This window comes from Sus scrofa, chromosome 12, assembly GCF_000003025.6.
Source record: "Sus scrofa isolate TJ Tabasco breed Duroc chromosome 12, Sscrofa11.1, whole genome shotgun sequence".
Lineage (NCBI taxonomy): Eukaryota > Metazoa > Chordata > Mammalia > Artiodactyla > Suidae > Sus > Sus scrofa.
The window spans coordinates 1,595,897-1,619,681 of NC_010454.4; the positions used below are offsets into that span (position 1 = coordinate 1,595,897).

Consider the following 23,785-nt stretch of genomic DNA (forward strand, 5'->3'; position numbering starts at 1 on the left):
CAGACCCCAAGGCGGGGTTGGCATTCAGGCTGGGGGTGGTCCTGACAGTCCCGGGGCCCAAGGGTGGTCTCCTGGGCCCTGCGGAGGGGACTCGCGGCAGGCCTTGTCCCCAGTGGCCCTGTGCCCTCTGGGTACAGACCAGGACCGGCCCTCAGGGGCATCCCGACTGCAGCTGAAGAAACTGAGCTCCGAGAAAGCAGGGCCCGCTGATCACAGCAGCAGGGGGAGGAACCCAGGCCTCCTGGCTCCCGCTCCAGCTGCCTGCCCACGGGGGCGGCCCGCCCGCAGCTCCGTGGAAGCTGAGCCCTGGGCAGTGGGCTGTTGGGGTCAGGCCGGCCCGCTGCACGGTTACCGCGGCTCCGCCTCTGGCTCAGGACTCCTGGGAGACTTGGCCCTCCGCTCAGGAGGTGCTCGATCGGGGAGGGGGCCTCCTGAGACAGGCAGGGTGGCAGCGCCCTTCAAAATACCAACTGAGCCAGCTCTACGGAGCCCAGAGAGTGGCCGGCTGCCGGCTACCTGGGTCAAGGTCCAGGGGACCTGCAGGCCTGGGGCTGAAGGCGGGGTGGGCGCTCAGGAATGCTTTACCCGGTGGGGCAGGGGGTGGGCACTCAGTGGCTTGACTGCTGAGGCAGGAGGGGGTGCTGTGAGGAAGCTGCTGTCCTGGAACCCCAGCCATGATCCCCAGGCAGATGAGCCTGGGCGGCCCCCAGGCCGAAGGCTGCTGGTGGGGGGTGGCTCAATGGGCAGGGGCAGCTGGCTTCCAGTCCCACCGCATCCGCTGCCAACCTGAGGCCTGTGCTGCCCATCCAGACCTGAGCCTGGTGGGCGTGGGTGCGAGTGGGCAGAGGTGGGGGAGACGCAGCTGCTCTGGGGCTCACGGCCTCCGCCCTTGAGGCTCTGCCTGTGGGAGGAAAACCCGCCTTCCTGGGGCAGCTGGTGGCCCTGGGGAGGCGGGTGGCTTGGCGTGGGGTCTGTTTTCGGCCCTGAGGAGTGAGGAGGCGGGTGGAGGGGGCAGCTGGCAGGGGTGCTGGTGGGAGCTGGGCCCTGGGAAGAAAGGGGCCTTTCAGAGCCAGCCTGCACCCCTCGTCCCCGCCCCTCCCCGTCTCGGGAGCCCTGGAGCTCACCGTGTCCCCTGCTTGGCCCAGGAGTTTGAGAATGCCGAGGGGGAAGAGTTTGCGGCCGACTTCTCGGCACAGGGCTCCCCGGCGGCAGCGGCTCCCAACGGGCCTGACGTGTATGTCCTCCCGCTCACCGAGGTCTCCCTGCCCATGGCCAAGCAGCCTGGGCGCTCAGGTGAGTGAGCCCCCGGGGGGCGCAGGTGCAGCCCGGGGTCAGTGCTCCCGGGGCGGGAGGCAAGGGGCTGGCGTGCGCCCCCTTCTGCAGGGACCTGGGGCTCTGGGAGCCTGCCTGCTGCTGGGCTGGCACGGGTTGCTGCCCCGGTCCTGGGATGGGCATCTATGTGCTGGGAGGAGGGGCTTCTCTGTTGCCCTCGGGATGCTGGACCCAGGCGCGGCCCCTCCCCGTGCCAGGGAGGGGCTCCCTGCGTGGGCGGGGCTGTGAATGGGCCTTTCACTCAGGACCAGGACCCCGGGGTGGGGACAGGTGGGGCCTCTTCCCGTGGCTTCCTTTCCGTATCTCCCATTTGCCCCGTCCCGGGGTGCCTCCACCAGGCTGACCACCCACGCGGCAGATCCGGGGCCTAAACTCCGGAGGTTACAGCTCAATGGCCAAGCTGGGCTTTGAACCCAGGTCTGCCTGATGCCAGCCCTGAGAGAACTCCCTGCTGTGTCTGGAGGCTGGTGGGGGGTCCCTGGCCTCGGGCCTCCTCCAGGAGCACCAGGGCGGTGTCAGAGCCTGTTCGGGCTCTGCTTGTCCTCTGGGCTCTGCTGGGCTCTGGCCAGGATGCCGCCTTCCCAGGAGTCACGGTTTGGGGGCCTTCGTCCGCCAGTGTCTCCTGGAGGAGACCTCACCAGTTAGGCAAGAATTGCAGGGCCCAGGGCCCCTCCATTGACTGGCCCAAAGGAACACCCCGCAAAAGAGATGGGGTCTCTTCTGTAAGCGGCCCCCCGGCTTTCCAAGGTGACCATGGGAGTCTCTGAGCCTGTGCTGATGCTGCTGGACCCTAGGAGGCAGGTCCCAGCAGTGCGTGCATCTGGGACCCCAAAGAATCTTTGCCACCCAGCTTCCCACACCCCTGAAGGGACTGTCCCTGAGGACAAGGGGGCTGGGGACCCAGGACAGAGCCACGATTGCCCGTTTTTTCTATTTTTTAGTGCTGGTCTGTCCTCTGTAGGCTACTCTGCTTCTGTAGGGGAGGGGGAGAGATTTGGGGTGATGCTCGGAGGGCAGCCCACCTGGGGGGAGTCAAGGATTAAAAACCTGGGCAAGCAGGTCCAGCGCTTAAGGCGGCTAAGTGCCACCCTTCTAAGCCTGGGGGAAGATGGCCCAGCCAGGCCCAGGCTGGGGCCCTGCAGCCTGGCTTCGTGGGCACAGACCCCAGGACCCCTGGCGCTGGCCCACCAGGCCTCCAGCAGCTTCCAGGAGATTTCCCCCTTGGCTGGCCGTCTGCGTGCTCCACCTCCATCGCTGCCCCAGGTTCACTGTCAGGACCACTGAGCCTGCGTGGGGAGACCTTACCCTAAATTCTACTCAGGCTTCCGGCCCTGGGAGCAGCCTCTTACCCTCAGGGTCTGCTGGCTGCCAGGCTCAGCCTGCCCCCGAGCCCTCTGGGCAGTTGGCGTGGGAGCAGAATTCGGGGAATCCCTTGGGGCACCGACGGGGTGGGAGTGGGCTCAGCAGCCCTGGCCCTTCCTCCCCGCTGACCTCACCCAGCCCGGCCTGCAGGAGAATGGGCTCAGTGTGTGCCGTACGGGGCTGTGCCAAGCAGCCCCCAACAAAGGGGCCTTTGGCACGCCTGGTGCTGGAATGCCAGCCCGCGGCAGGGGTGAGGGGACGGGCCACTCCGCTGCCCTCCTCCCCATGGCCTCCGCCCCAGCCACGCCACCCGCCCAGCAGTGCCTGTGTGCCAGTCCCAGCTCCAGGCTCTGCTTTCTCCTGCCTGGCTTGTCCCTGTCGCCTGGGGCACAGGCTTCCCAGGCCCGCTGAGCAACATCCCCTGGGCAGCAGGCCTGCTCCTGATGGCAGCCCCTGCTGAGAGGGGGCAGGGGGCTCAGGGCGGCCGCCCAGAATGGGCTAGGCAGGCAGCCCCTCAAGGGGCCGGGGGAGGGAGCCGGGGGCAAAGAGGCAGCCTGAGCGGGCGTCTCTGAGTGCCCCCCCCCTCCGCCCTTACAGTGCAGCTGCTCAAGTCCACGGACCTGGGCCGGCACAGCCTCTTGTACCTGGAGGAGATTGGCCACGGCTGGTTCGGGAAGGTGAGTGGCTGGCGGTGGGGGTGGGGTGGAAGCGGGCACCATGGTCCCCTCTCTCACCTAGCAGGTGGAGCCCTTCTCCTAGGAGCCTCCCCAGCCCTGGGGTCCCCTCTCCAGGCCCCACCTGCCGAGCCCCTCCCTGGGGACCTCAGGTCCTGGAGTCCCTTCTCTGCAGATGCGGGGGTCCTGCTGGGAGGCGCTTCTGATTGGGCTGGAGGGGGAGGGCAGGGGAGGGCCGCGGCCTCTTGGTCCTGGCCTCTCTCGGGCCAGCAGCCTGGGTGGGACAGCAGGACCACCTTCCTCACTGACTAAGAACACCTGAGGGGCAGACAAGGCAGAGTCTCACCCCGGGAGGGTCCAGAACCCATTTTGCAGATGAGCAAGGGAGGCACAGAAAGAGAAGGGCTTTGGTGGGGGAAAGCGAGGCCGGGGTGGAGCGCGGGGAGGCGGAGGCCGCCCACTGGCCACACCCGCCCCGCAGGTGTTCCTCGGGGAGGTGAACTCGGGGATCAGCAGCACCCAGGTGGTGGTGAAGGAGCTGAAAGCGAGCGCCAGCGTGCAGGAGCAGGTGCAGTTCCTGGAGGAGGCGCAGCCCTACAGGTGGGTGGCTCCCGGAGGGCGGGGCAGGCAGCCGGCGGGAGGTTGGGCCACGGGGCCCAGGTCACCAGGCGCCTCTGCGCCGCCCGCCGGCCCGCCTGGGCCTCCTGCCCGGGGAGAGTCAGGGGCTTCTGCTGCTCCCGCAGGGCCCTGCAGCACAGCAACCTGCTCCAGTGCCTGGCCCAGTGCGCCGAGGTGACGCCCTACCTGTTGGTGATGGAATTCTGCCCCATGGTGAGTGGCCCGCGCCCTGGCCCTCCAGCCCTGCCCTGGGCTTCTCCAAGGTGGGCCCAGCCTCCCCGACGAGGGGCTGTTGCTGAGCTGGGGACTCCGCCCCCTCCCCCCAGCGCATGGGCCTCACAAAGAGCCGGGTCTGGGGGGGCCCTGCGCCACTACCTCCCAGAGGCGGCCTGGGGGGCAGAGTGCTGGGCTCCACCGCACCCTGGGGAGGCCCGGCTGCTTCCCCATTGGCCTGTGCTGCCCGGCGTGGTGGCGGTTCTCCTGAGAGGCAGCCAGGCCCCCGTGGGAGGCTCATGCCCACCCCCCACCCCCGGTCTGTGTCCACGGCCTCACCTGCCTGCCCTTGGTCCTTCACCCCCCCCAACTCCAGCAACGAGTCGCTTGCCGACAGGGGCCCCTGGCGCAGACTTGGCGTCCCCGCTGTGAAATTTCCGGGCTCCTGGCGGCCGCCACGACCTCCTGGGGTGTCCCCAGTGAGCTGAGCCCTCCCTGGAGCCGAGCAGTGTCACAGGTCAGGGAGCTGCCACAGACCCTCTGGTCATGGGCTCTGGCGTCCGTGCTTGGGTGGCCTGTCTGCCACGCATCAGCTGTGAGCGGCCGGGCTCTCGGGACACGGCCCTGAAGGGCTGCCGGTGGGGTCCTGTCGCTGAGAGCTGACCTCTGCGGGCTCTGCCGGGGACCGAGGGGCTGGGACCTGCCCTTGCTGGTGGGCCCACCGTGGGCTGACAGGTGACCATGCTGCCCTTCTTGGCAGGGGGACCTCAAGGGCTACCTGCGGAGCTGTCGGGTGGCAGAGTCCATGGCGCCTGACCCCCTGACCCTGCAGCGCATGGCCTGCGAGGTGGCCTGCGGCGTTCTGCACCTGCATCGCCACAACTACGTGCACAGGTGAGGGCGCGCGGGCGGCCCACCCGCTCTCTGCACGGCCTACACCTGCTTCGGGGCCGCAGGAGGTGGGTCCTCACTTAACCGGGTTAGTCCTAATTCAGCCTCTGGGGATCTCTGCACGAAGGGAGTCAGTCAAATAAAAGACACCAGGCCGACGGGAGTTGGAAGCCTGCTTCTGCAGGATGGTCAAGCCAGGCCTCGCCCACAGTCCAGCTGGCGTGGGCGGCACACAGTCCCCAAGGCAGTCGGTGCTGCCTGGTGGCCCTATGCCAGCCCCTGCTCTTTTCTGTCTCCCTCAGGCCCCGGGGGTGGCGGGGGGTGGGGGGCTCTGCCCTGCTTCCCGCCCTGGCCCCTGGAGTCAGAAGGCCGGGCTGGGGCCCAGCGTGGGGGACGCGCCGGAAGAGGTGGTGATGGATGTGGCCCCGCCAGCCCCGGACAGCGCACGGGCCGTCCTCCCCAACAATATCCTGGTGCTGAGTGATGACACACGCAACTCCAGCATCAGTGATTTTGTTGAAGAGGGCAGCTGCCAGCCGCCCGACCTGCCTGCCGCGCCCACCCAGCCCCAAGCGCCCGTCTGTGGCCCCCGGCGCAGCAGCATGTGGCCGGGCCGTGCCGACCCCCGAGCCCCAGACACCCTGGGGGCCACCAGGGAGGCAGAGGGGGAACCGGCAGCCAAGGCAGTGGAGGGGGGTGACCAGCTGTGCTGCAGGCAGGCACTCCACAGCCCCGTCCTGCCGGGGGCCCTGCGTGGGCAGGGTGGGGCAGGACCCCGGGGAGCCGGGGGTGGCAGTGGGGTGGGCGAGGAGACACTGCGGTGTCCCGGGCTGCCTTGCCCTTGAGGGACGGGTCAGTGGTGTCCGAGTCCGAGGAGATGCAGGGGAGTGGCTGGCGTTTCTGTGAGCCCGGCCTCCTCCTCCCAGGGCCTTTCTAGCTGGCTCCGGGCCTCGGGCTGTAACGTTTGCAGCCACTCGGGCCCTCAAAGTGCCTGATGCCGGGCGGGGCCGGGGCTCTGGGCACGGGAGGGCGGCCAGCCACTCGGATGCCCCTTTCCACCCACCCTCCACCAGGCCGAGCCCAGGATGCGCTCGGCGGCGACCGGTGGCCCAGCCCCCCTTCCCCAGACGCCCCTGCCCGGCGCGGCCACTGACCCTGCCCTCCCGCCCCCAGTGACCTGGCCCTGAGGAACTGCCTGCTCACGGCCGACCTGACGGTGAAGATTGGTGACTACGGCCTGTCTCACGGCAAATACAGGGTGAGGGGGCGGGGCGGGGCGGGGCGGGGCCGGCCGCGCGGGCCGCAGGGTGACCCTGTCCCGCCTGCGACAGGAGGACTACTTTGTGACCGCTGACCAGCTGTGGGTGCCGCTGCGCTGGATCGCGCCCGAGCTGGTGGACGAGGTGCACTGCAACCTGCTGGTGGTGGACCAGACCAAGGCCAGCAACGTATGGTGAGCCCCCAGAAACCCGCCGTGCCCGTCAGACCTCACGGCCGCCCTGCCGGTGCCCGAGGGAGTGTCCACTGAGGACGCAGGGCCCGGGGCCCGCCCGCTGGCTCCCTTGTGTTGGAGGGATGCGGGCTGGCCACTCAAAGCAAGGCCACACGTGTGAGCACATGCTTGTCTGTCCAGCTCCAGTCGCTCAGCAGGAGGTGGCCAGACACGGCCCCTCATGAGGCGCTTCTGGGGCCACCTGTCACTGCCTGGTGCCACCGCTCAGGGCAGCTGCACTGGCAGGTGCGGCCCGTGGCCTCCTAGGACCCGACTGGCCGACGGTTGAGGACGTCAGGCTCAGAGCACACGGGCAAGCTGATGGGACACGGGGCCTCGAAGTGACACCCGTCCCCATGACAGGGCTGTGGGGGCCAGAGGTCTCTGTGACTGCAGCCTCTAGAGGCTTGGCCGTGAGGGTCCCCTGTCCCTGGCCTTGAGCCTGCTCCCCTTCAGTCTTCCCCGGCCCCTGATGACGCCTCAGGCCTGGCTCCATGGCCCAGCCCCCTGCCGAGGGCCCACGGGGCCTCCAGAGCTGGTAACCGTGCCCCGTGGCAGACACCCCAGTTCCCCACCCTCATCCCCCCACCTGACCGATGCACCCTGCTGCACGCTGGCTGCCCTAGGTGGCTCTGAAAGGCCACTGTGACTTCTCTGTTGCCAAATCGACTCTGGTCCTTCTGCCCCCAGTCCCCCAGGACAGCCTGGGGACCCAGGAGCTCGTGAAGCCACCACCCTGTTGCCTTCTCCCAGTCCCGCGTGCACGGGCCGCCCAGCCTGTTCCCCCAGTTCATTCATGCTGGCTGGGTGCCCCCTCCCTGCCCCAGCCCCAGCCTCCCCCTTCCCTCCAGTGTGCCCTCCCTCTCCAGCCTCCCCCTCCCCAAGCCTCAGCCCTCCCCAGTTTTACCCCCCCGCCCCAGCATCGCCCCTCCCTCAGCCCTGGCGCATCCTTCCCTGCAGCCTCTGCAGGTGCCTGGCAGGACCAGGAGCTCCTGCACCTGGCCATGTCTGGGCTTTGGCACGGCGAGGAATGAATGAACACACGCATGGACTCGCTTCATGGGAGGCCAGTCTGGCTTTTATTTGTCTAGGCGGCCTGGGCACAGGCTTGGGCCTGGCCAGGTGGCACGTCCTGCCTGTTTCCTGGAGGAAGGCGCTGTCCTTGGCAGGGTTGTCCCCGGACACTGGTGTGATCACGGGAGCTGCCCCTTGGCACCCACGGCTGCGAGACCACATGCGCTGTGCCGTGGCTGGCCACACCGGCCCTCTGATGGCTGTCACCCCTACAGGTCCCTGGGAGTGACCATCTGGGAGCTCTTTGAGCTGGGAGCGCAGCCCTACCCCCACCACTCTGACCGGCAGGTGCTGGCCTACGCCGTCCGGGAGCAGCAGCTCAAGCTGCCCAAGCCCCAGCTGCAGCTGACCCTCTCTGACCGCTGGTGAGGACCCTGCGGGCGGGAAGGCCGAAGTGGAGGGGGGTTGCTCTGAGTCCCCAGAGCATACGCGGCTCCTCCTGGTGCCCCCCGGCCAGCAGTGACCTCTGGGCCCCACCCGTGCCCACAGTGGAATGGCCTCTTCACTCAAAACACAGACCCACCTGCTGGCCGGGCAAGGACGACGTAGGGAAGAGGTGCCAGCTCAGTGGCGGCTCCCAAACCCAAGCCCGCCTCCGGGGAGCCCCTCGGCTGCCCCGGGGGATTTCGAGCGTGAGGAGGAGGGGGAGTCTCAGCCCCTCAGCTAGCAGAGGGCGGCCTGGCTCACTCCTTGGGGGGCTGTGGTCCTGGCGGGCGGCACCACCTGTGGGGCTGGGACTGAGCCCCAGGGCACGCGTCCCCGCAGGTACGAGGTGATGCAGTTCTGCTGGCTGCAGCCGGAGCAGCGGCCCACGGCCGAGGAGGTGCACCTGCTGCTGTCCTACCTGTGCGCCAAGGGTGCCACCGAGGCAGAGGAGGAGTTCGAGCGGCGCTGGCGCTCGCTGCGGCCCGGCGGGAGCGGCACAGGCCCGGGGCTGGGGGTGGCAGGCCTGGCACTGGGGGGCCCGGGCGAGCTGGCCGCCGCCTCCTCTTTCCCACTGTTGGAGCAGTTCGCCGGGGAGAGCTTCCACTCGGAGGGCGACGACGTGCTGACAGTGACAGAGACCAGCCGAGGCCTCAACTTTGAGTACAAGTGGGAAGCGGGCCGCGGGGCCGAGGCCTTCCCGCCACCGGGGGGTGCGCTGAGTCCCGGCTGCGACGGGCGCCTGCAGGAGCTCTGCGCCCTGGAAGGCGCGCCCCCCGGCGTGGTGCCCGTGCTCAGCGCTCACAGCCCCTCTGTGGGCAGCGAGTACTTCATCCGCTTGGAAGACCCAGCACCTGCCTCGGGCCACGACCCCGACTGCGCCGGCTGTGCCCCCAGCACCCGAGCAGCGGCCCTGCGCCCAGATGGCAGCGACCACGACGACGACTCTGATGGCAGCGCAGGCGCCTCGCTGGCCATGGAGCCTCTGCTGGGCCACGTGCCACCTGCCGACGGCCCCTGGAGCCACTGTGACTACTATCCGTGCAGGAGCCATGCCCGCGACCTGGCCCGCGCCTCGCGCTCACCCTCGCCGGAGACCTTGATGCTGGAGGAGCCGGGAGCAGAGGATATCGCCTGGGGCGTGGGGGCCTTCTGCCCACCCTTCTTCGAGGACCCGCTGGGCACATCCCCGTCGGGGAGCTCTGGGGCCCGACCGTCCCCAGGCGGGGAGGAGCTGGGGGAGGCCGAGGTGCCCAGGGCCGCCCAGCACAGACACTGGAGCTCCAACGTGTCAGCCAACAACAACAGTGGCAGACGAGCACCGGAATCCTGGGACCTGGACCACACAGGCGGCTACTTGGACTGCTGCCCTGGCGTGAAGCAGACCCTACGGGCCGTCCCTGAGCTGGGCCCTCCCCTGACCCCAGAGGACCCCAGAAAGCCTCTCCCTGGGCCCAAGGGGGCCTCCCCTGGGCAGGAGCTGGGCGGCTGCCTTGGCCTCCCCATCTGTACCCTGCCGAGGGCTTGTCACCTGCCCCCTGCCTGGTCACACCCCCCTGGACGGAGGCGGCTGTAAGTGGGGGGACAGCCCCCAGGCAGAACCCAGGCTTGCCGAGGAGGCCGAGGGCCCTGCCAGAGTCCAGCTGCCCCTTCCCTCCCTCCCATCCCCATCCCAGGAGGGGGCCCTGCTTCCTGCCGAGGAGGCCAGCACCCCGCCCACCCTGCCCGCCTCACCCACGCCCACAGGCAGCCACGCGCCTGCCCCCGAACCGGCCCAGACCCTGGGCAGCGGCAGCGGCAGCGGCTCTCCTGAGCTGGAGGCACCGGGCAGTGAAGAGGAGGACACGACAGAGGCCACTTCTGGTGTCTGCACGGACTTGTCCAGCGACGGCCCCCAGGCTGAGAAGCCAGACGTGACAGCAGCCTTCCGCCCCCTGCAGAAGCAGGGGGGAACCCCGGACTCCTTGGACTCCCTGGACATCCCGTCCTCAGCCAGCGATGGCGGCTGCGAGGGCTTCAGCCCGTCAGCGGCTGGCACCCCTGGCGGGCAGCCCCGAGCCCTGGACAGTGGTTATGACACAGAGAACTACGAGTCCCCCGAGTTTGTACTCAAGGAGGCGCACGAGCCTGAGGCCTTTGGGGAGCCGGCCTCGGAGGGGGAGAGCCCGGGGCCTGAGACTCGGCTCCCGGCCTCCCTGGGCGGCCTCAGCGAGAAGAACCCCTACCGAGACTCTGCCTACTTCTCAGACCTGGACCCCGAGCCAGAGCCCACCCTGGGCCCTGAGGAGAAGCCAGGAAGTAGCCCAGCTCGCAGGCCAGGGCCTGACCTGGAGGACCCGAAAAGCCCCAGGCTGCAGCCTGTGCAGCCCTCCCCTGAGTCTGGGGTGCCCCAGGGGGCACAGGGTGCCAGCCCCGGGGAGGCGCCCCCACTGCCACTGCCACTGCCTGAGGACGCGTCTCCAGAGCCCAGCGCCTGCCCCACAGGCCCCAGGCTGGAGCCTCCCTGGCCCCAAGAGCCAGCCCAGGTGCCACCAGTGCCCGGTCCTGGGCGTTCTAAGATTTTCCTGCAGGCTCTGGTCTCACTCAACTCGGAGAGCCACGGCCCGGAGCCCCAGGAGGCCCTGGGACTGCTGTCGGGGCCAGGGCTGCAGGAACGGACCGGGGGCCCAGGTGCCTCCAGAACCCCACTCTGCCTGGCCCTGCCGGAACTCCCCTCGGCTCCGGAGCGCCGGCCGGAGGAGGAAGAGGAGGAGAGCGAGGACAGCGACGAGTCGGACGAGGAGCTGCGCTGCTACAGCATCCAGGAGCCGAGCGAGGAGAGCGAGGAGGAGGCGACGCCCGTGCCAGTGGTGGTGGCGGAAAGCCAGAGCGCGCGCAACCTGCGCAGCCTGCTGAAGATGCCCAGCCTGCTGTCTGAGGCCTTCTGCGAGGACCTGGAGCGCAAGAAGAAAGCCGTGTCCTTCTTTGACGACGTCACCGTCTACCTCTTCGACCAGGTGGGCTGCCGCCGTGTGCTCTGCGTCGGGGGACGGGGGTCCGCGGCGGGATGGGAAGCCGCGGGAGACACGTGCTGCTCTGACCCTCCAGGAAAGCCCTACCCGGGAGCTCGGGGAGCCGTTCCCCGGTGCGAAGGAGTCGCCCCCCGCCTTCCTGGCGGGCGGCCCGGGCTCCCCCAGCGCCCCCTGCCGGCCACGGCGGGCAGACCGCTCTCCCGAGGGCACCGACACGCAAGGTGAGCGGGGGGCGGGGCCACAGGGTGGGGGGCGGGCCTGATGGAGGCGGGGCCACGCGCCCCGGGCGGGGCCGCGGCTGCGACTGACCACTGACCGCGGGCGTTTGCAGGCGGAGGGTTCGAGTGGGACCACGGCCTCCCGCTGACGCAGGCCCAGGAGCCCACCCCGCCGGTCCCCGCGGCCCCCCCGGCGCCGGCCGCGCCCGGGCCCTTCTCGCGCTTCACCGTCTCACCAGCGCCTGCGTCCCGCTTCTCCATCACACACGTCTCAGACTCGGACGCCCGGCCCGTGGGAGGTGAGGCTGCGGTGGGGCTGGTGGGAGGGGACCCTGAACTGCGTCGGGGGCAAGGGCAGCCAGAGGGGGCACCTACTGGGTGCGAGGCTCAGCACTCATTTCTTGTTTTCTGGACAGACTCAGTTTTCAGAAGGGGAAAAAGGCTTGGAGACATCAGGTCCTGCCAGGCCCGTCTGTCGTAGCCACCTTGGTGTGTGGCCTCAGCTCCCTGGGGAGAGGCAGTGCCCCAGGGCTGAGACTGGACAGTCTGGTTCTCCTGTCCCATGCTTTTCTCCCTCCTCAGAAGGCACCAGGCTGGCCAGAGTGCCCCACCCACCTCTCCTGCCAGAACCTTCCCAGCCCCTGCAGGTCTGTCTCATCCAGTGACCGGGCCCCCTGCCCCAGCACCTCTCAGCTCTGATGGCTCCTGTCCAGAGGAGCAGGGGGTGGTGGCTCAGGGCCCCGACGGGCACCTCCTCCTCCCTCCACTCCTGTCAGCCTCAGACTAGGAGGACACAGCCCTGCCCAGCTGCCCACCCCCAATCTGGGGGCTTCCCTGAAAGCCCACCTCATCCTCTGGCCCCAGCCCCGCCCCTGTGCCCTCAGCCTGTGGCTGTGGCCTCCAGGGAAGGGCCTGCCGCCCTGTCACAGTGTGCTCACAGCAGGTGTCTGAACAAGCAGGTCACCAGGAGACCCGTGTGTGACTGGCCAGCCAGTCCTCTCAGATCTGTCTCTCTCCCGGTGAGAGGAGCACCCAGAGGGTGCGTGCTGGGCGTTGGGCCTGGGCCCAGCCCTGGTGATAGGTGGCAAGGCTGATGGTCCAGCTGCTACCTCCACAGGCAGGCAGGCCAGCTGCAGGCCTAGCTGCTCAGGGGCTCTAAGCCAGGGATCGAGGCCAGGCTGGAGTCCTGGGGGAGGCCCTCTCAGGAGTCCCTGGGTCCCCAGCGTCTCCCCACTCATGTGGCACCTCCTGTTTGACAGGCCCAGAAGCAGATGCTGGGGGCAGCTGTAAAGAGGCTTGAGGCCCTGGCGGCACCTACTCGGAGCCCCTGCCGGTCCGGTTCCCAGCAGCAGCGGGACTGACCGAGAGTGGCGGGGACCTTGGCCTGGCAGCGGTCAGCAGCAGCTTCCAGCACTTCGGTGCCCCCCACAGCACCCTGGAGGAGCAGGGTGGAGAGAGTGGCCCGCCGCTGGCCTGGACGGTGGAGCAGCTGTGCCCACCAGCACAGCGCTGGGCTGGGGGCAGGATCGCTGCGGACACTCGGGTTTGCTGCTAGCCACAAGATGCCCTCTGGCCCAGACCCGGGCCACGCCCGCCCTGCAGCTGCCCCTCTGCCCTGGCCTCCGCTGTCGGACTGCTGGGCCTCTGAAGCCAGGAGACCTCACGTGCCCTGTCCGCTGGTCCCTGAGGTGTACTGCTGGCCGCTGTGTCCTCCCCCATGAGAGCAGGCACAAGCCCATTGCCACGGCCTCTCCCTGGCCCCGTCCCCCTCTCTGCCAGTTCAAGATTTTCTCAGAGTACGAAGAGGACCTGGGCTCTCGGGCCCCAGCTCCAAGTCTGAGGCTGCTTTTCCTTCACTGAATCAGCTAGACCTGTAAGCTCTCTCTCCCCATGGGGTTGGGGCCTGCTCCTGCCTGGGTCCCGCTGGAACCCTGCGAATAGCCAACGTGGGCAGGCCAGAGATGGGGGCCTTTCAGGCTGCAGTCCTGCCGCCACGGCCCTGGTCCAGAGGTTCCCCGCGGGTGGCTGGTGCAGGCAGCTGTCCTCTGCAGGGTACCGCCCGGCCTGGCCCCGCTGCCCAAGGAAAGTGGGTGCTGTAGCCCACGGTCAGTGTCAGGGGCTTCCTAGCGCAGGGATGGGGACAGGGGGAAGGGTGGGGGGGCAGCACAGGGGTATTTTTGTAACCGCTATCGTGGAGCAAATGGATGCGGGCTGCTTTTAAGTTAGTGTTGCCAAAGAGATGTAAACGTTTATTGTTGCTTTGGGGGTGTGGGTGGGGACTTGTTTGGGGTGGTTTTTTTTGTTGTTGTTTAGTAGTTTGAGGCTTATGATGCTGGTGCAATGAGTTTCTTGTTCCTTTTTTGTTTGTTTTTTAAGAGAAATCGAAGCTAAGGAAAAAAAAGAAGCCTTCATGCTAATAAGTGTGTTTTCTTTTGGAGTCTGCAGCTAAAGCCCGGGGTAGGGGTCCCAGCGGTCCCTTCGGACCACAGGGGAGGGTGCGGGAGGGAGGCCACGCCTCCCCCAGCCGCTGTGGCTCCCCTCGGCAGAGGGAGACAGGGATCCGGGCCGCCAGTGTGCCCGGGTGGGGGCCTGAGGCCTGCACCCCTCTCTGCTGGCCCGGAAGTTGGCCCTGCCTAGGGATGAGGTAAGGATGGGGCAGGGGACCCACAGGTATCTCCAGCGGCTGCCCCGGCCCCTCAGCACCAGGCTTAGGGGAGCGGGGGGCAAGGAGGGTTTTGAGGCGTTCGGGCTTCTGTGCATCCCCACCCCAAATGTAACCTACGACCCCGCCTCTCCCCACCTGACCTGCTTCCAGGGCCTCGGCCCCTCTGCTTCGGGTCCTGGGCTGCGCGCAGGTGGCTCAGGCTCTAGAGCCCCTTCCTGGAGGGTCTGGGAGGAGCGTGTGCTGCCTGGGACTTCTTGCTGGGTAAGGACGCTGCTGCCACCACCATGGCCACCACAAATATCAAACAGCACGGATTTATAAGATCTTGTATTTAAGCTGAAATGTGGAAACTTCAAGGGCAGGAATCCTGGCACAAAACCCCCTCCGTGGCACCCAGCTCGGGGACTGAGGCCACAGTTCCAAAGAGCCTCCCTGGGGACAGGGAGGAGCGCTGTCCTAGGGAGAGGCAGGGCCTGGGCGGGGGTCAGCCCGGACTGCTAGCAGGAGGCGGAGGCCCCGCAGCCCTGGTCAAGGGTCTGCCCGGAGGTGTTGGTAATAAACCCACCCTCCAAAGGAGGGGACAGGCCCTGCCTCCCTGTGCCCGTGTCCTGCCTGCAGACCGACAGACCTGGGCACAGACGGCCTCTTTATTGACCCGAAGGGGGCTCCCCTTCCAGCTACAAGCCAACGGGCTGGCCTTCCTGCACCCAGGGGCTCCCCGGCCCACACAATCTGATGGGCCTTATCGGAAAGGCTGGGCTTGGGGGCCAGCCCCCTCCCTCTCCTCGGCCACGACCTGGGTGCCACCTCCTGACCCTGTGGGAGCAGCTGGGGGCCAGCCCAGGCCAGACCGCTGTGGGGCAGAGGCTCTGGAAAGAGAGAATTCCCTAGACGGGACCAGGCAGGTGGTAACGAAACAGGGTACAGTCGGGGGGGGGGGAGGGCCCACGGGCAGCAGGTGCAGAGGTGGCCGTCAGCTGAGGAGGGGGGCAGACCTGTCGTTGGTCACCGTCGGCTTCAGTTGGATGTTGGCGAAAGGATTTCTGAGGAGAAAACAGAAGGCGGTTTCAGTGGTTTTAGCAACAGGCGCTGTGAGGCCGGCCCACGGCTGCAGGTGGTGCCCACCCGGCCCCCAAGCTCAGCACGGTGGGCAGCGGAGGCTGCTGGGGACAGCCGGGGAGGGGCGCCGTCTGCGGGGCCCTCCGCGCCTGCATGTCTGCTCGGAGGCCGGTTCTCTTGGCCCTGAAGCAGCCCCGAACAGCCCCCTCCACATCAGCGGGCTGCCCACGAGAGCAAGTGCCCGCCATCTGCCAAGAGCAGCAGCTGTGCGTCTGCAAGGCCACGGCTGTCAACACACACACACACACCGCCCCCTCAGCAGAGCACACAAGCCCGGCCCATGCAGCCCGGGGCCCCGACGGTGGCCGGGAGCACACAGGGGCCTCGGCCCGCCCCACGCTGACACAACAGACACGAGGCACAGGCGCGCGGGCAGCACCAGGCTGGCAGGGGTGGACGCCGCCCCCGGAGGGGGACCGACCGGCTCCCGGAGAGGAGCCTTGTCCGCCCTACACGCTGCAGTGGACGACAGGAAGACGTGCCAGACAAGGGGCTGAGATGGAACAGGACGAGCACAGCAGGGGGCCGGCACTGGCCTCCCCCACCCCCCGACCCCCACCTGGGCCGGACGGCAAAGGCGAGCAGGCCGGGGGACGCCGGGCAGCCCTGGGTGACAGCACAGATGGCATGTGGACACGAGGGCTCGACGGACAGGGTGGCGCTCCTGTGCAGCGCTTGGCTCTGGAGCTGTTACCTGGGCACAGCCGGGCGACCCCAGAACCGGGCAGGGGGGTGGGCGCTCCTTCCAGGTCCTGGGGAGAGCAGGGGCGGCGCCCCCGGGGGAGCCTGGGGACTTGGTGTCTCGGAGGCGCCACGTGGCTTTGGACTGTTTCCTTCAGGATAAACCCGGCGCCTCCAGGACAAGGCCCCACACGGTCCACCGCTGCGCGGGCGTCGCCGCCCCATCAAAAGTCCTGGCGGCGGCGGGGCCTCAGGCCCTCGCTCGGCCTCGTGGCTCCAGTCTGTCCAGATGCGCTTCGGCCCTGCTGGCCGCAGGCAGGGCCTCCGGGAGCTTCTGAAGCTGAGGTTCCGCGCTGTCCGCCTGGGACACGGGTGTGGGGCGGCCACGAGTGGACTCCGGCTCTGGAGGCGGACTCCTTGGCCCGGCTGTCGTCAGCCACGCGCAGGGCCGAGGGTCTTAGGGGCCAGAAACCTGGCAGCTTTGTCCGTCAGGGTCGGTGGCAAAGCCCTGCTGTCGCCTGGACCGAAGCCTCTCCCCGGGGGGTGCCTGACCCCTGACCCCCACCTTCGTCTGTCCCCGGAAAGCAGTGTGACCAGGGAAGCCGATGCCATCACACCACGGGCTCTGAGGAAGCTGGAGCCACCTCCCCCCTGCCTCCTGCCCCCGCAGGCCCGGCGGAGACCCCCTGGGTGGGGCACGCCCACCCCTCGGCACCAGAGGAAGGGCGCAGCCCCTCAAGTGCCCACCGCCTCAGGAGTGCTGGGTGCGAGATCAGGCTCAGGAGCTACCTGGGCGGAGGGCTGAGGTCCACGCTGGAACGACCGACAGGACGAGGCTCGGCCTGAGACCACGGCTGTTTGTCCCGTCCCCAGGGGTCACGCCGGGCCGTCCACACAGAACCACCCCGGCACAGAACGAGCTGACTTGGCCCAGACTGGAGACATCGGTGTGCGGGCACGCTGGCAGAGGAAGGCAGGACCGGGTTCTGTCCCCTCGCTGCTGCGCGACTCCAGCGGTGGCTCTCGGGACAGCTTCACCCCCGCGGGTGGGGCCGGCCTGACTCCCTGGCGTGGCGAAGGCAGGTGCCGGCTGGGCCTCTCGCCAGAAGGGCCGTCCCACCGCCGGTCCTCTGCAGACCCCCGGGAGGGGGACCCCGCGGCCGAGCCGCCTTCTGGTCCAGGCTCAGGACACGTCTGTCCCCACGCTTCTGGGAGGATCGCCTCCGGTCCTCTTCTGAATCGTCCTGAGGACGAGGCCGGCAGGGAGCAGGGCCGAGCAGCAGCGGGGCGCGGCCAGCCTCCAGCTCTCCCAACACGCTCCTCTTCTGAGTCCCGCACAGCTTCAGACCAGAGCCCTTCGGGACTTGACGTGTTCTCGTCCCCTGTGTTCTCGCCCCCGTCTCAGGGCTGTGAGCTCAAACCTGAGTGGCGCCTCTCCACCACCCAGACACCCTCCCCCTGCACAGAGGCATCAGAACAGCGAGACCCTGTGGCGGCCTGGAGGCCCCCAGGCTGAGCGGACCCTGCCCACTGTGCCCCGGGGCTCTGCCCTCACCTGCCTGAGCACTGCCGTTCAGGCCCTCCCGGGGTGAGGACGCCAGGCCCCTCCAGCTCTGAGGGGACCACAAGGACAGCAGGGTGGGGGCGGTGCCAGTCTCTCCAGAGAGCCAGTGGCGGGGGGGAGGGGGGCCCAGGCCAGGCCTACGGAGCCCGGGTCCAGTCACCTCCCTGTCGCCCAACTTCAGGAGCACTAGTCTCCAGTTTCCAGAACATTCTACAGCTCGAGAGCGAGGGAGGCAGCGGGAGGGAGGCGCCAGCACCTGCTGGAGCGGCCGGCTGCCCACGCCTTGTGAAGCGCCCGTGTGCCAGCTTCACACAGCAGACGTCTCTGCGAGCAAGGCTGGGAGCGGGGCAGGGGGTGGCAGTCCCCCGGCTGGTGGCACTTGCTTTCTGAGGGCGGAGGGACGGGACCATCACCAGGTGGGGGTAGGGGTGGGACAGTCACCAGGGCCTGACGGGAAAAGCCTCCCATAGCCCCTTGGAGCCACGTCAGGGCAGAGGCATGCCTGTGGTGCTGTCCCCAGACCCACCCTGGCTTCCCCGGCCCCCGAGGGGCTGTGATACTCACCAGCCCAGGAGCCGGCCGGGCTCAGACCCACGCCCCACCCGGGACAGGTCTGCAGGGCCCTCACCCAGAGGAGCCCGAAGCGGCCTCGCAGCAGCTCACCAAGCTCCACCCGATCGTGGCCGCGGCACCCGGCAGAGCCAGGAGGGAACCCAGACCGAGAGCCGGGCCAGCCCCGCCAGCTTCCAGACAGGAAATCCCAGAGCCAGAAGAGCGGTCCAGAGAAGCAGAGGCCCAGAGCTGAGAGCAGAGGCAGGCGCAGCAGACCCCTGGACCCGGCTCCGGCGAGGCCAGAGGGTCTCTGGAGCTGCTGGGAGCACAGACGGACCAACACAACACCACCAGGGTCACTTACTAACTCTAGTCAGGGCCGCTCAAAATCTGGCCACTTCCACATCGGCGCTGCAAGGAAACACAAGGCTTGGTTGATGCAGGCAGAGGGGGTGGGAGTGAGGTCTGGCGGCACAGAGGCCGGACGGAGCGGGGGACGCTGCCAGGAGCCCCCAGGATAGCAGCTGCGAGGAGGAGGCGCCAAGGACCACGTCGGCTCGGGCAGGGTGTCCCCAGATCCAGCCCACACGGCTCTTGCCCGGGGCGGGGGCCTGCCCCGGGGCCCCCAGGGAGAGCCGTGTGGGCTGGCGCCGTCCCGACCAGAGCTCGGTGGCCAGGCTCTGCACACGGCCTGGACGCCCGCAGGGGACGGAAAGGAGACACCACACCCGACTCGATGCAATAAATAAAACTTTTATTCAAACAACTGCAGTACAGGGCACAATTCAGATTAAAAAAAAAAAAAGGGAAAGGAAACAGGAAAAGTAGTGTCAGCACTTCACGTCTTCATACAAGGTCTGCGGTTCCGGGTCAACCTCCATCCGCTGAGCACGGAATCCCCTGGATTTGAGAGCTTTTCGCGAAATCAGAGCACAACACGGAAGGTCCTTTTACACGGGTCCATGTTCTGGCTTCGTCGTTTCCTGGACTGTAAGACCCGGGCCGGCCGCGTCTCCCACACACGCGACTGGCCCCGTCCTGGTCCGCGGGAGGGGTGGCAGGTTTTGCTAAATCACATCCGAGAAAGGCGCGTCCACAGCCTCCGGGCTTCCTCGGCGGGAAGGGCCCTCGCTCACGTCCCAGGCTCGGGGCGTGAAAAGGCCACACCAGTGGCCCCTCGGTCCAGAGGGTCTGTTTCTGAAGGTCACCAAGACACACACAGCGACGAGGGCGCCTGGGCAGGGCCGGCGTGGGACCGAGCGCCGGAGCCGCCTTCCCCGACCGGCCACGACGCCCTCTCAGGCCGCCCGGGGAAAGTCTCCAGAACGCGGGGCGCGGGCTCTGGAGTCTTTGGAAGGTCCGAGGGCGGCTGGGCCCCGCCCCGCCTGTGCGCCGAGCGGTCACGGTCACGGTGCCCTCTGCGCCCTGGTCTGGACATCCCCCAACGGCGCCGGCGGACAAGGAAGCCCCAGGAGCCCGGCCTCCCTCACAGGAGCCGCCAGCTTCCTCGGGAGGCCCCGGGCGCGGCCCCGGCCGCGAGCCTCTCGGCGCCCCCGCAGGTGCCCGCGAGCGCGGGGGGTCAGATGCAGAGATAACAGTACGTACACCGGAGTCCATGCAGATCTGTTTTTGTTTTTCAGGAAAAAAAAAGTCCTTTTCCTGTTTTTCATCTTTTTGTGTTTTTTGTTTGTTTTTTTAAGATTTTTCTTTTTCTTCAAACGGTAGACCTGGCTCGCGACGAGCCTTCAAAGGGACAGCGCGTCATGAGTACGGCAGGCGGGGAGCAGCGGCGAGGATGCCCGGCCCGCACTGCCCGGCGGCAGGTCCCACTGGCGGGACACAGGGGTGGGGGGCATGTAAACACGGGGGGGGGGAGGCGGGGGGGCAGCACCATGGACCCTGGGGGATCGCAGAGTCTGGGGTCACCAACCCAAAGGCGGGAGCGGGCAGGAGGAGAGCACATGGCCCGGGAGGAGACCAACGAGCAGAGGAGACGGATGGAGACAGACGGGGCGGGCGGCGGGAGCGCCCGGGAGCAGCGGCGTGGAGCAGGGTCCTCACACAGTGGACACCAGCGTGCCGCTGCCGCTGCGAAACAAAGACAGGACAGCTGCTGGCCGCACGCCTGCCGCAGCCGCCCGGCCCTGGGGGTGGGGGGTCGCCCCCGGAGCCGAGCCCAGGGCACAGGCACAGGAGGCAGCAGCCCTGACCACCTGCGAGGCCTGGACCGGTCTGGACCCCAGGAAGAAAGAGCAGGGCCCTGAGACGACCGGGCGAGGGGGGGGGTCCCTGCCACGGCTGTGGGCCGCCCAGGGGGCCCCACCAGAAAAGGATGGGAGCGGGGCAGTGGCTGCGGTGGGTCCCCGGCTCAGGCTCGGGCACAGGCTCGGCCACCACCCCCCACGGGGAGCACGGAGGCGGCTCTGGAGAGGCCGCTCCCACTCGGCGATACCTGGGGACCTGGGCTGTTGCCTGGGGACAGGGTCCCTGCCCTGAGGAAACGCCCAGGGGGACTGAGGGAAATGCGTGGCGGGGGAGAGACAGCGAGCAGGCACCCTGGGCCCTGCTCACGCTGACTCGGGGCGGAGGCCCCACGGTCTCCAGCCGGGCGCCCACGGAGCACCCCACTCCAGTCTCCTGTGGGACAGCTGCCCACCGCCCACACAGCTCCCAGGTCGTGCCTGACACACCCTTACCTGCTCACGGCCCGCGCCCCGTAGTCATCCAGACCCTGGGGAGAAAAGGCAGAAACAGGTCAGGTGGGGGCCCAGGGGTGAGGCAGGGGCTGCAGCGCAGGGGCGGGGGGGGGTGCTGCCCGCAGCAAGGACAAGAGGAGCCCCCTCCACTTGGGGTGACCTCCCAAATCCACGAGACTCTCCTTGTCCAGCCAGGGGCGGACTGTGGATCACGTGAGCTCACACGGCTGGGCACACGCAAGACAGAGCGCGACGACCCCGCCCACACGCATGCCTGCGGTCTTTAGACCCTGCAGGTCGCATGGCCAGGCAGGGATTCCCGGGGAACCCAGGGCCCGAGACCAGCGAGGGTCGGGGGGTTGGGGCAGGTGATGGTCCGGTGGGCGGAGCCCAGGCTGGCATGGGGAGGGCAGCTGCAGTACACGGTTACCCACAGGCCTGCCTCAACCAAGCCTGGCCCAGCCCCTAGGCCAAGTGTCCCCCGAGCCCCTATGTCCCAGCTGTCGCTTCCTGGCCTTGAAGCAGCCAGTGCCCCAGAGCCGTCGACGGGTGTTGGGGACACCCCCTTGAATCTCTCAACATCAAAACCAAACCCAAAGCCCAGCATCCAGAGGAACGGGCGCAGGTCTCTGCTCAGCAGGGACCCCCGCGCCTCCCTGCGGCCGACGTTCCGAAGGCCTGGCTTGGCTGTCAGCTCCAGCTCTTCTTCGCCACAAGCTTCCAGCCGAAGGCCCGGCCACGCCGCCCGGCCTTGGCCCTCACTGACAGCGCCTCCCACCCTGTGCTCACTCACCTCAGCCCACGGCACCTGGCACAGCGCGGGAAGGGGTGGGTGAGGCCGCTCGGCACAGCTGGGCAGGGCCGGCCAGACAGAGCGCATCGGCCACCGCGCACCCAGAGCCCTGCCCTGCCCTGCCTCGCTCACCTCTGACATCGTGCTGCCAACGCGGGCGCCCTCCCAAGTGCCTGAGTCCTCAAGAAACCTGAGCTCTCTTCCACGCGTTCTCTCCCTCTCGCCCCTGCTTGGGGCCCTGTCCCCAGCCCCAGGCCCTGCCCAGCACACGGCCACAGCAGACCAGTGTCCCAGAAGCCTGGCCCTCCAACCCCACGAGCTTTCCACGCAGAGCTGTGCAGCGCCATCCACAACCCCTGCCCAGCCCTGCCCTGACCTCAAGGCTCCCGTGCACGCCAGGGGGCCACGGGGAACCCACACCAAGGACCCACGCCTCGACCTTCTGCTCTGACCATCTGGCACCAAAGGCACTCGGGCACGTGCACTCGGTCCCGTGACTGTGGAAGCCCACGGCTTTCTGGGAAAGGGCTCCTCCCGAGAGGCGGCGTCCAGAGGCCAGTGCCACCCCGGCTGAGGGAGGGCGGACAGAGGGCCACGGTGCCTTCTCTGGAGCCCTGAGACCAGAGGACGCGGGGCTGTGCCCTCCGGTGACCCCCTGTGCAGGCGCCCACACCCACCCTGACCGCCCCGCCGTGGCCCGCGCTCACCTGGGAGAAGGCGGGCACCGCCACACTGTAGGGCCTCTGCTTGAAGGTGCCAGCCGTCTGGGCAGGGAAGGCCCGGGAGGCCGAGCCGTAGTCGGGGGGCGGGAGGGCCAGGTCCTCCTTGTCCAGGAGGTTGCCAGTGCTGCTGCTCTTCCCCTGCTGCAGGCTGCGGGCACCGATGCAGCGGGTGAGCCTGGGCTGCACCAGGGGGCCGAACGAGAGGCTGCCCTCGGCGGCCCAGGCATGGCCGTGTGGACCCAGGGGGCCGTGAAGCTTCGCCGGGAGAGGGGTCCCATGGGTCCCCCCTGCACCTCACCTGCAGGAGATGGCCGCAAGGCCACGTCCCGCCCCACAGCTTGCCGTGACACCCCCGCCCCCCACCCCGGCTCTCGGATGCTCCCTCAAAGCAGCTCCTCACGCCTGCACCCCAGGACCTCTGGCCACCGGCCTCTCCCGCATGCTCACCTCATGTGCAACCTGTCGCTGCCGTCGCTGTCCAGGACCCGGGTGTAGGAGAAGGGAAACCAGCCCCGCCTGGAAGGACAGACCCCAGAGTCAGGTGCCCCAAGCCCTCTGCCTTACAGCCTGGCAGCCAACCGCCATCTGGTCCCAAGTCCCACCTGTTCCCTGATCTGGTTGTGCCCATCCGTGGAGGGGACACAAGTGGGCACGGTGGCCCCCTTGGGACAAACATCCAGGTCTGGCTATCCCGCCCTGGACAGGAGTGAGGCTGGGCGTGGGGGCAGGTGCCAGGACCCTGGGGACGGCTCCCACTTCCTCCACCAGCAGGACTGGTTTCCTGCCACCTGGCCCAGCTGGGCAGGGCCTCGGTCCCACGCAGCCACACAGAGCCACGGCACCAATGCGAGACGCTGTCCAGAGGGAGGTAGGTGTGGGGTGGCAGGGAACTCGGGTGTCCCGCTGGCGCCCCAGCGTGATAGCTGCCAGGACACCAGAGCAAGGCTCAGCCCAGCCTCCCCTCCTGGCGAAAGCAGACACGTGGCAACAACTCTACCCACAGCTGGGGGGGTCTCTCCCTCCCGACAAACAGATGCAAACCAAGGTGGTGGTGGTGGTGGTGGTGGGTGGGGGTGGCAGCCCCCAGACAGGGCAGGAGCCAGACACTGGCACCGTCTCTTGGCAACAGGGAGTAAGTTACGAGGTCAGGGCACAGCCCATCTGATGCCACGCGGCTTCCAGGCCCGACACGAGGGCTGAACACCACGCAGAGAGCGGGAGCAGCGGGCTTCAGGTGGGAGACCGGCCTCTGCTGACGGGGAGGCCACGTGCCCAGCAGCAGGGCCAGGGCAAGGGACGTGGGAGTGAGAGACGCGCGGCGGGTCATGGCCTGGGGGCCAGGGTGCCGGGGACCAGGCGGGGAGGCCCTGCGCCCGCCGCCCCGCTGCTCACATCTTGGTCTTCTCGCTCTCGCCGTAGTGCCAGCCGTCACGGGCCTCGGGCACCAGCAGGGTGATGAGGTCGCCCTCCTTGAAGCTCAGCAGCGTGCTGTTGTCCCCGGCCGCGTGCGAGAAGATGGCCTTCACCCGCATGCGGCCGTTGCGCTCCAGGCCGGCCGCCATGGAGCTCGAGCGGGGCAGGGTCTTGTTCTCGGCTGTGGGGATGACAGGGCAGGGGCAGGGGTCAGGGGACCGCTGCCCCTGCCCCGAGACGGCGAGGGCAAGGTCGGCCTCCCGTCCGCTCGG

General features: G+C 68.5%; 2 protein-coding genes and 1 non-coding gene across 20 annotated transcripts in view; 2 read left to right on the forward strand and 1 right to left on the reverse strand.

Moving 5' to 3' along the window:
- AATK (apoptosis associated tyrosine kinase) overlaps positions 1-13,725 on the forward strand; it is a 36,068-nt gene extending 22,343 nt beyond the window's left edge. The window contains 13 exon segments of the mRNA XM_021066479.1: positions 1,146-1,293; positions 3,292-3,371; positions 3,850-3,968; positions 4,112-4,199; positions 4,960-5,093; positions 6,264-6,348; positions 6,422-6,543; positions 7,872-8,021; positions 8,422-9,575; positions 9,578-9,655; positions 9,658-11,075; positions 11,167-11,311; positions 11,422-13,725. Coding sequence (XP_020922138.1) covers positions 1,146-1,293; positions 3,292-3,371; positions 3,850-3,968; positions 4,112-4,199; positions 4,960-5,093; positions 6,264-6,348; positions 6,422-6,543; positions 7,872-8,021; positions 8,422-9,575; positions 9,578-9,655; positions 9,658-11,075; positions 11,167-11,311; positions 11,422-11,789 — 4,089 coding nt within the window. The 3' untranslated portion in view covers positions 11,790-13,725.
- Positions 5,541-5,619, forward strand: MIR338 (microRNA 338). The gene has a single exon (NR_049172.1). It is a non-coding gene; the product is annotated as a microRNA 338 (primary transcript).
- BAIAP2 (BAI1 associated protein 2) overlaps positions 13,524-23,785 on the reverse strand; it is a 57,546-nt gene continuing 47,284 nt past the window's right edge. For 4 of the 18 annotated variants that reach the window (XR_002336934.1, XR_002336933.1, XR_002336932.1 and 1 more), the window contains exons 10-15: positions 23,493-23,694; positions 22,548-22,616; positions 22,086-22,248; positions 20,586-20,620; positions 15,787-18,300; positions 14,286-15,016 (exon numbers count right to left, since the gene is read on the reverse strand). Coding sequence is in view for 14 of the 18 variants with exons in the window: in XM_003131154.5 (XP_003131202.2) it covers positions 14,947-15,016; positions 20,586-20,620; positions 22,086-22,248; positions 22,548-22,616; positions 23,493-23,694 (539 nt within the window). In the remaining 4 variants the exon portion in view is untranslated. Of the gene's footprint in view, positions 15,017-15,786; positions 18,301-18,622; positions 19,978-20,585; positions 20,621-22,085; positions 22,249-22,547; positions 22,617-23,492; positions 23,695-23,785 lie in introns of those variants that run through there. The other 14 variants (XM_021066491.1, XM_021066488.1, XM_021066485.1 and 11 more) reach the window with 4 other exon arrangements.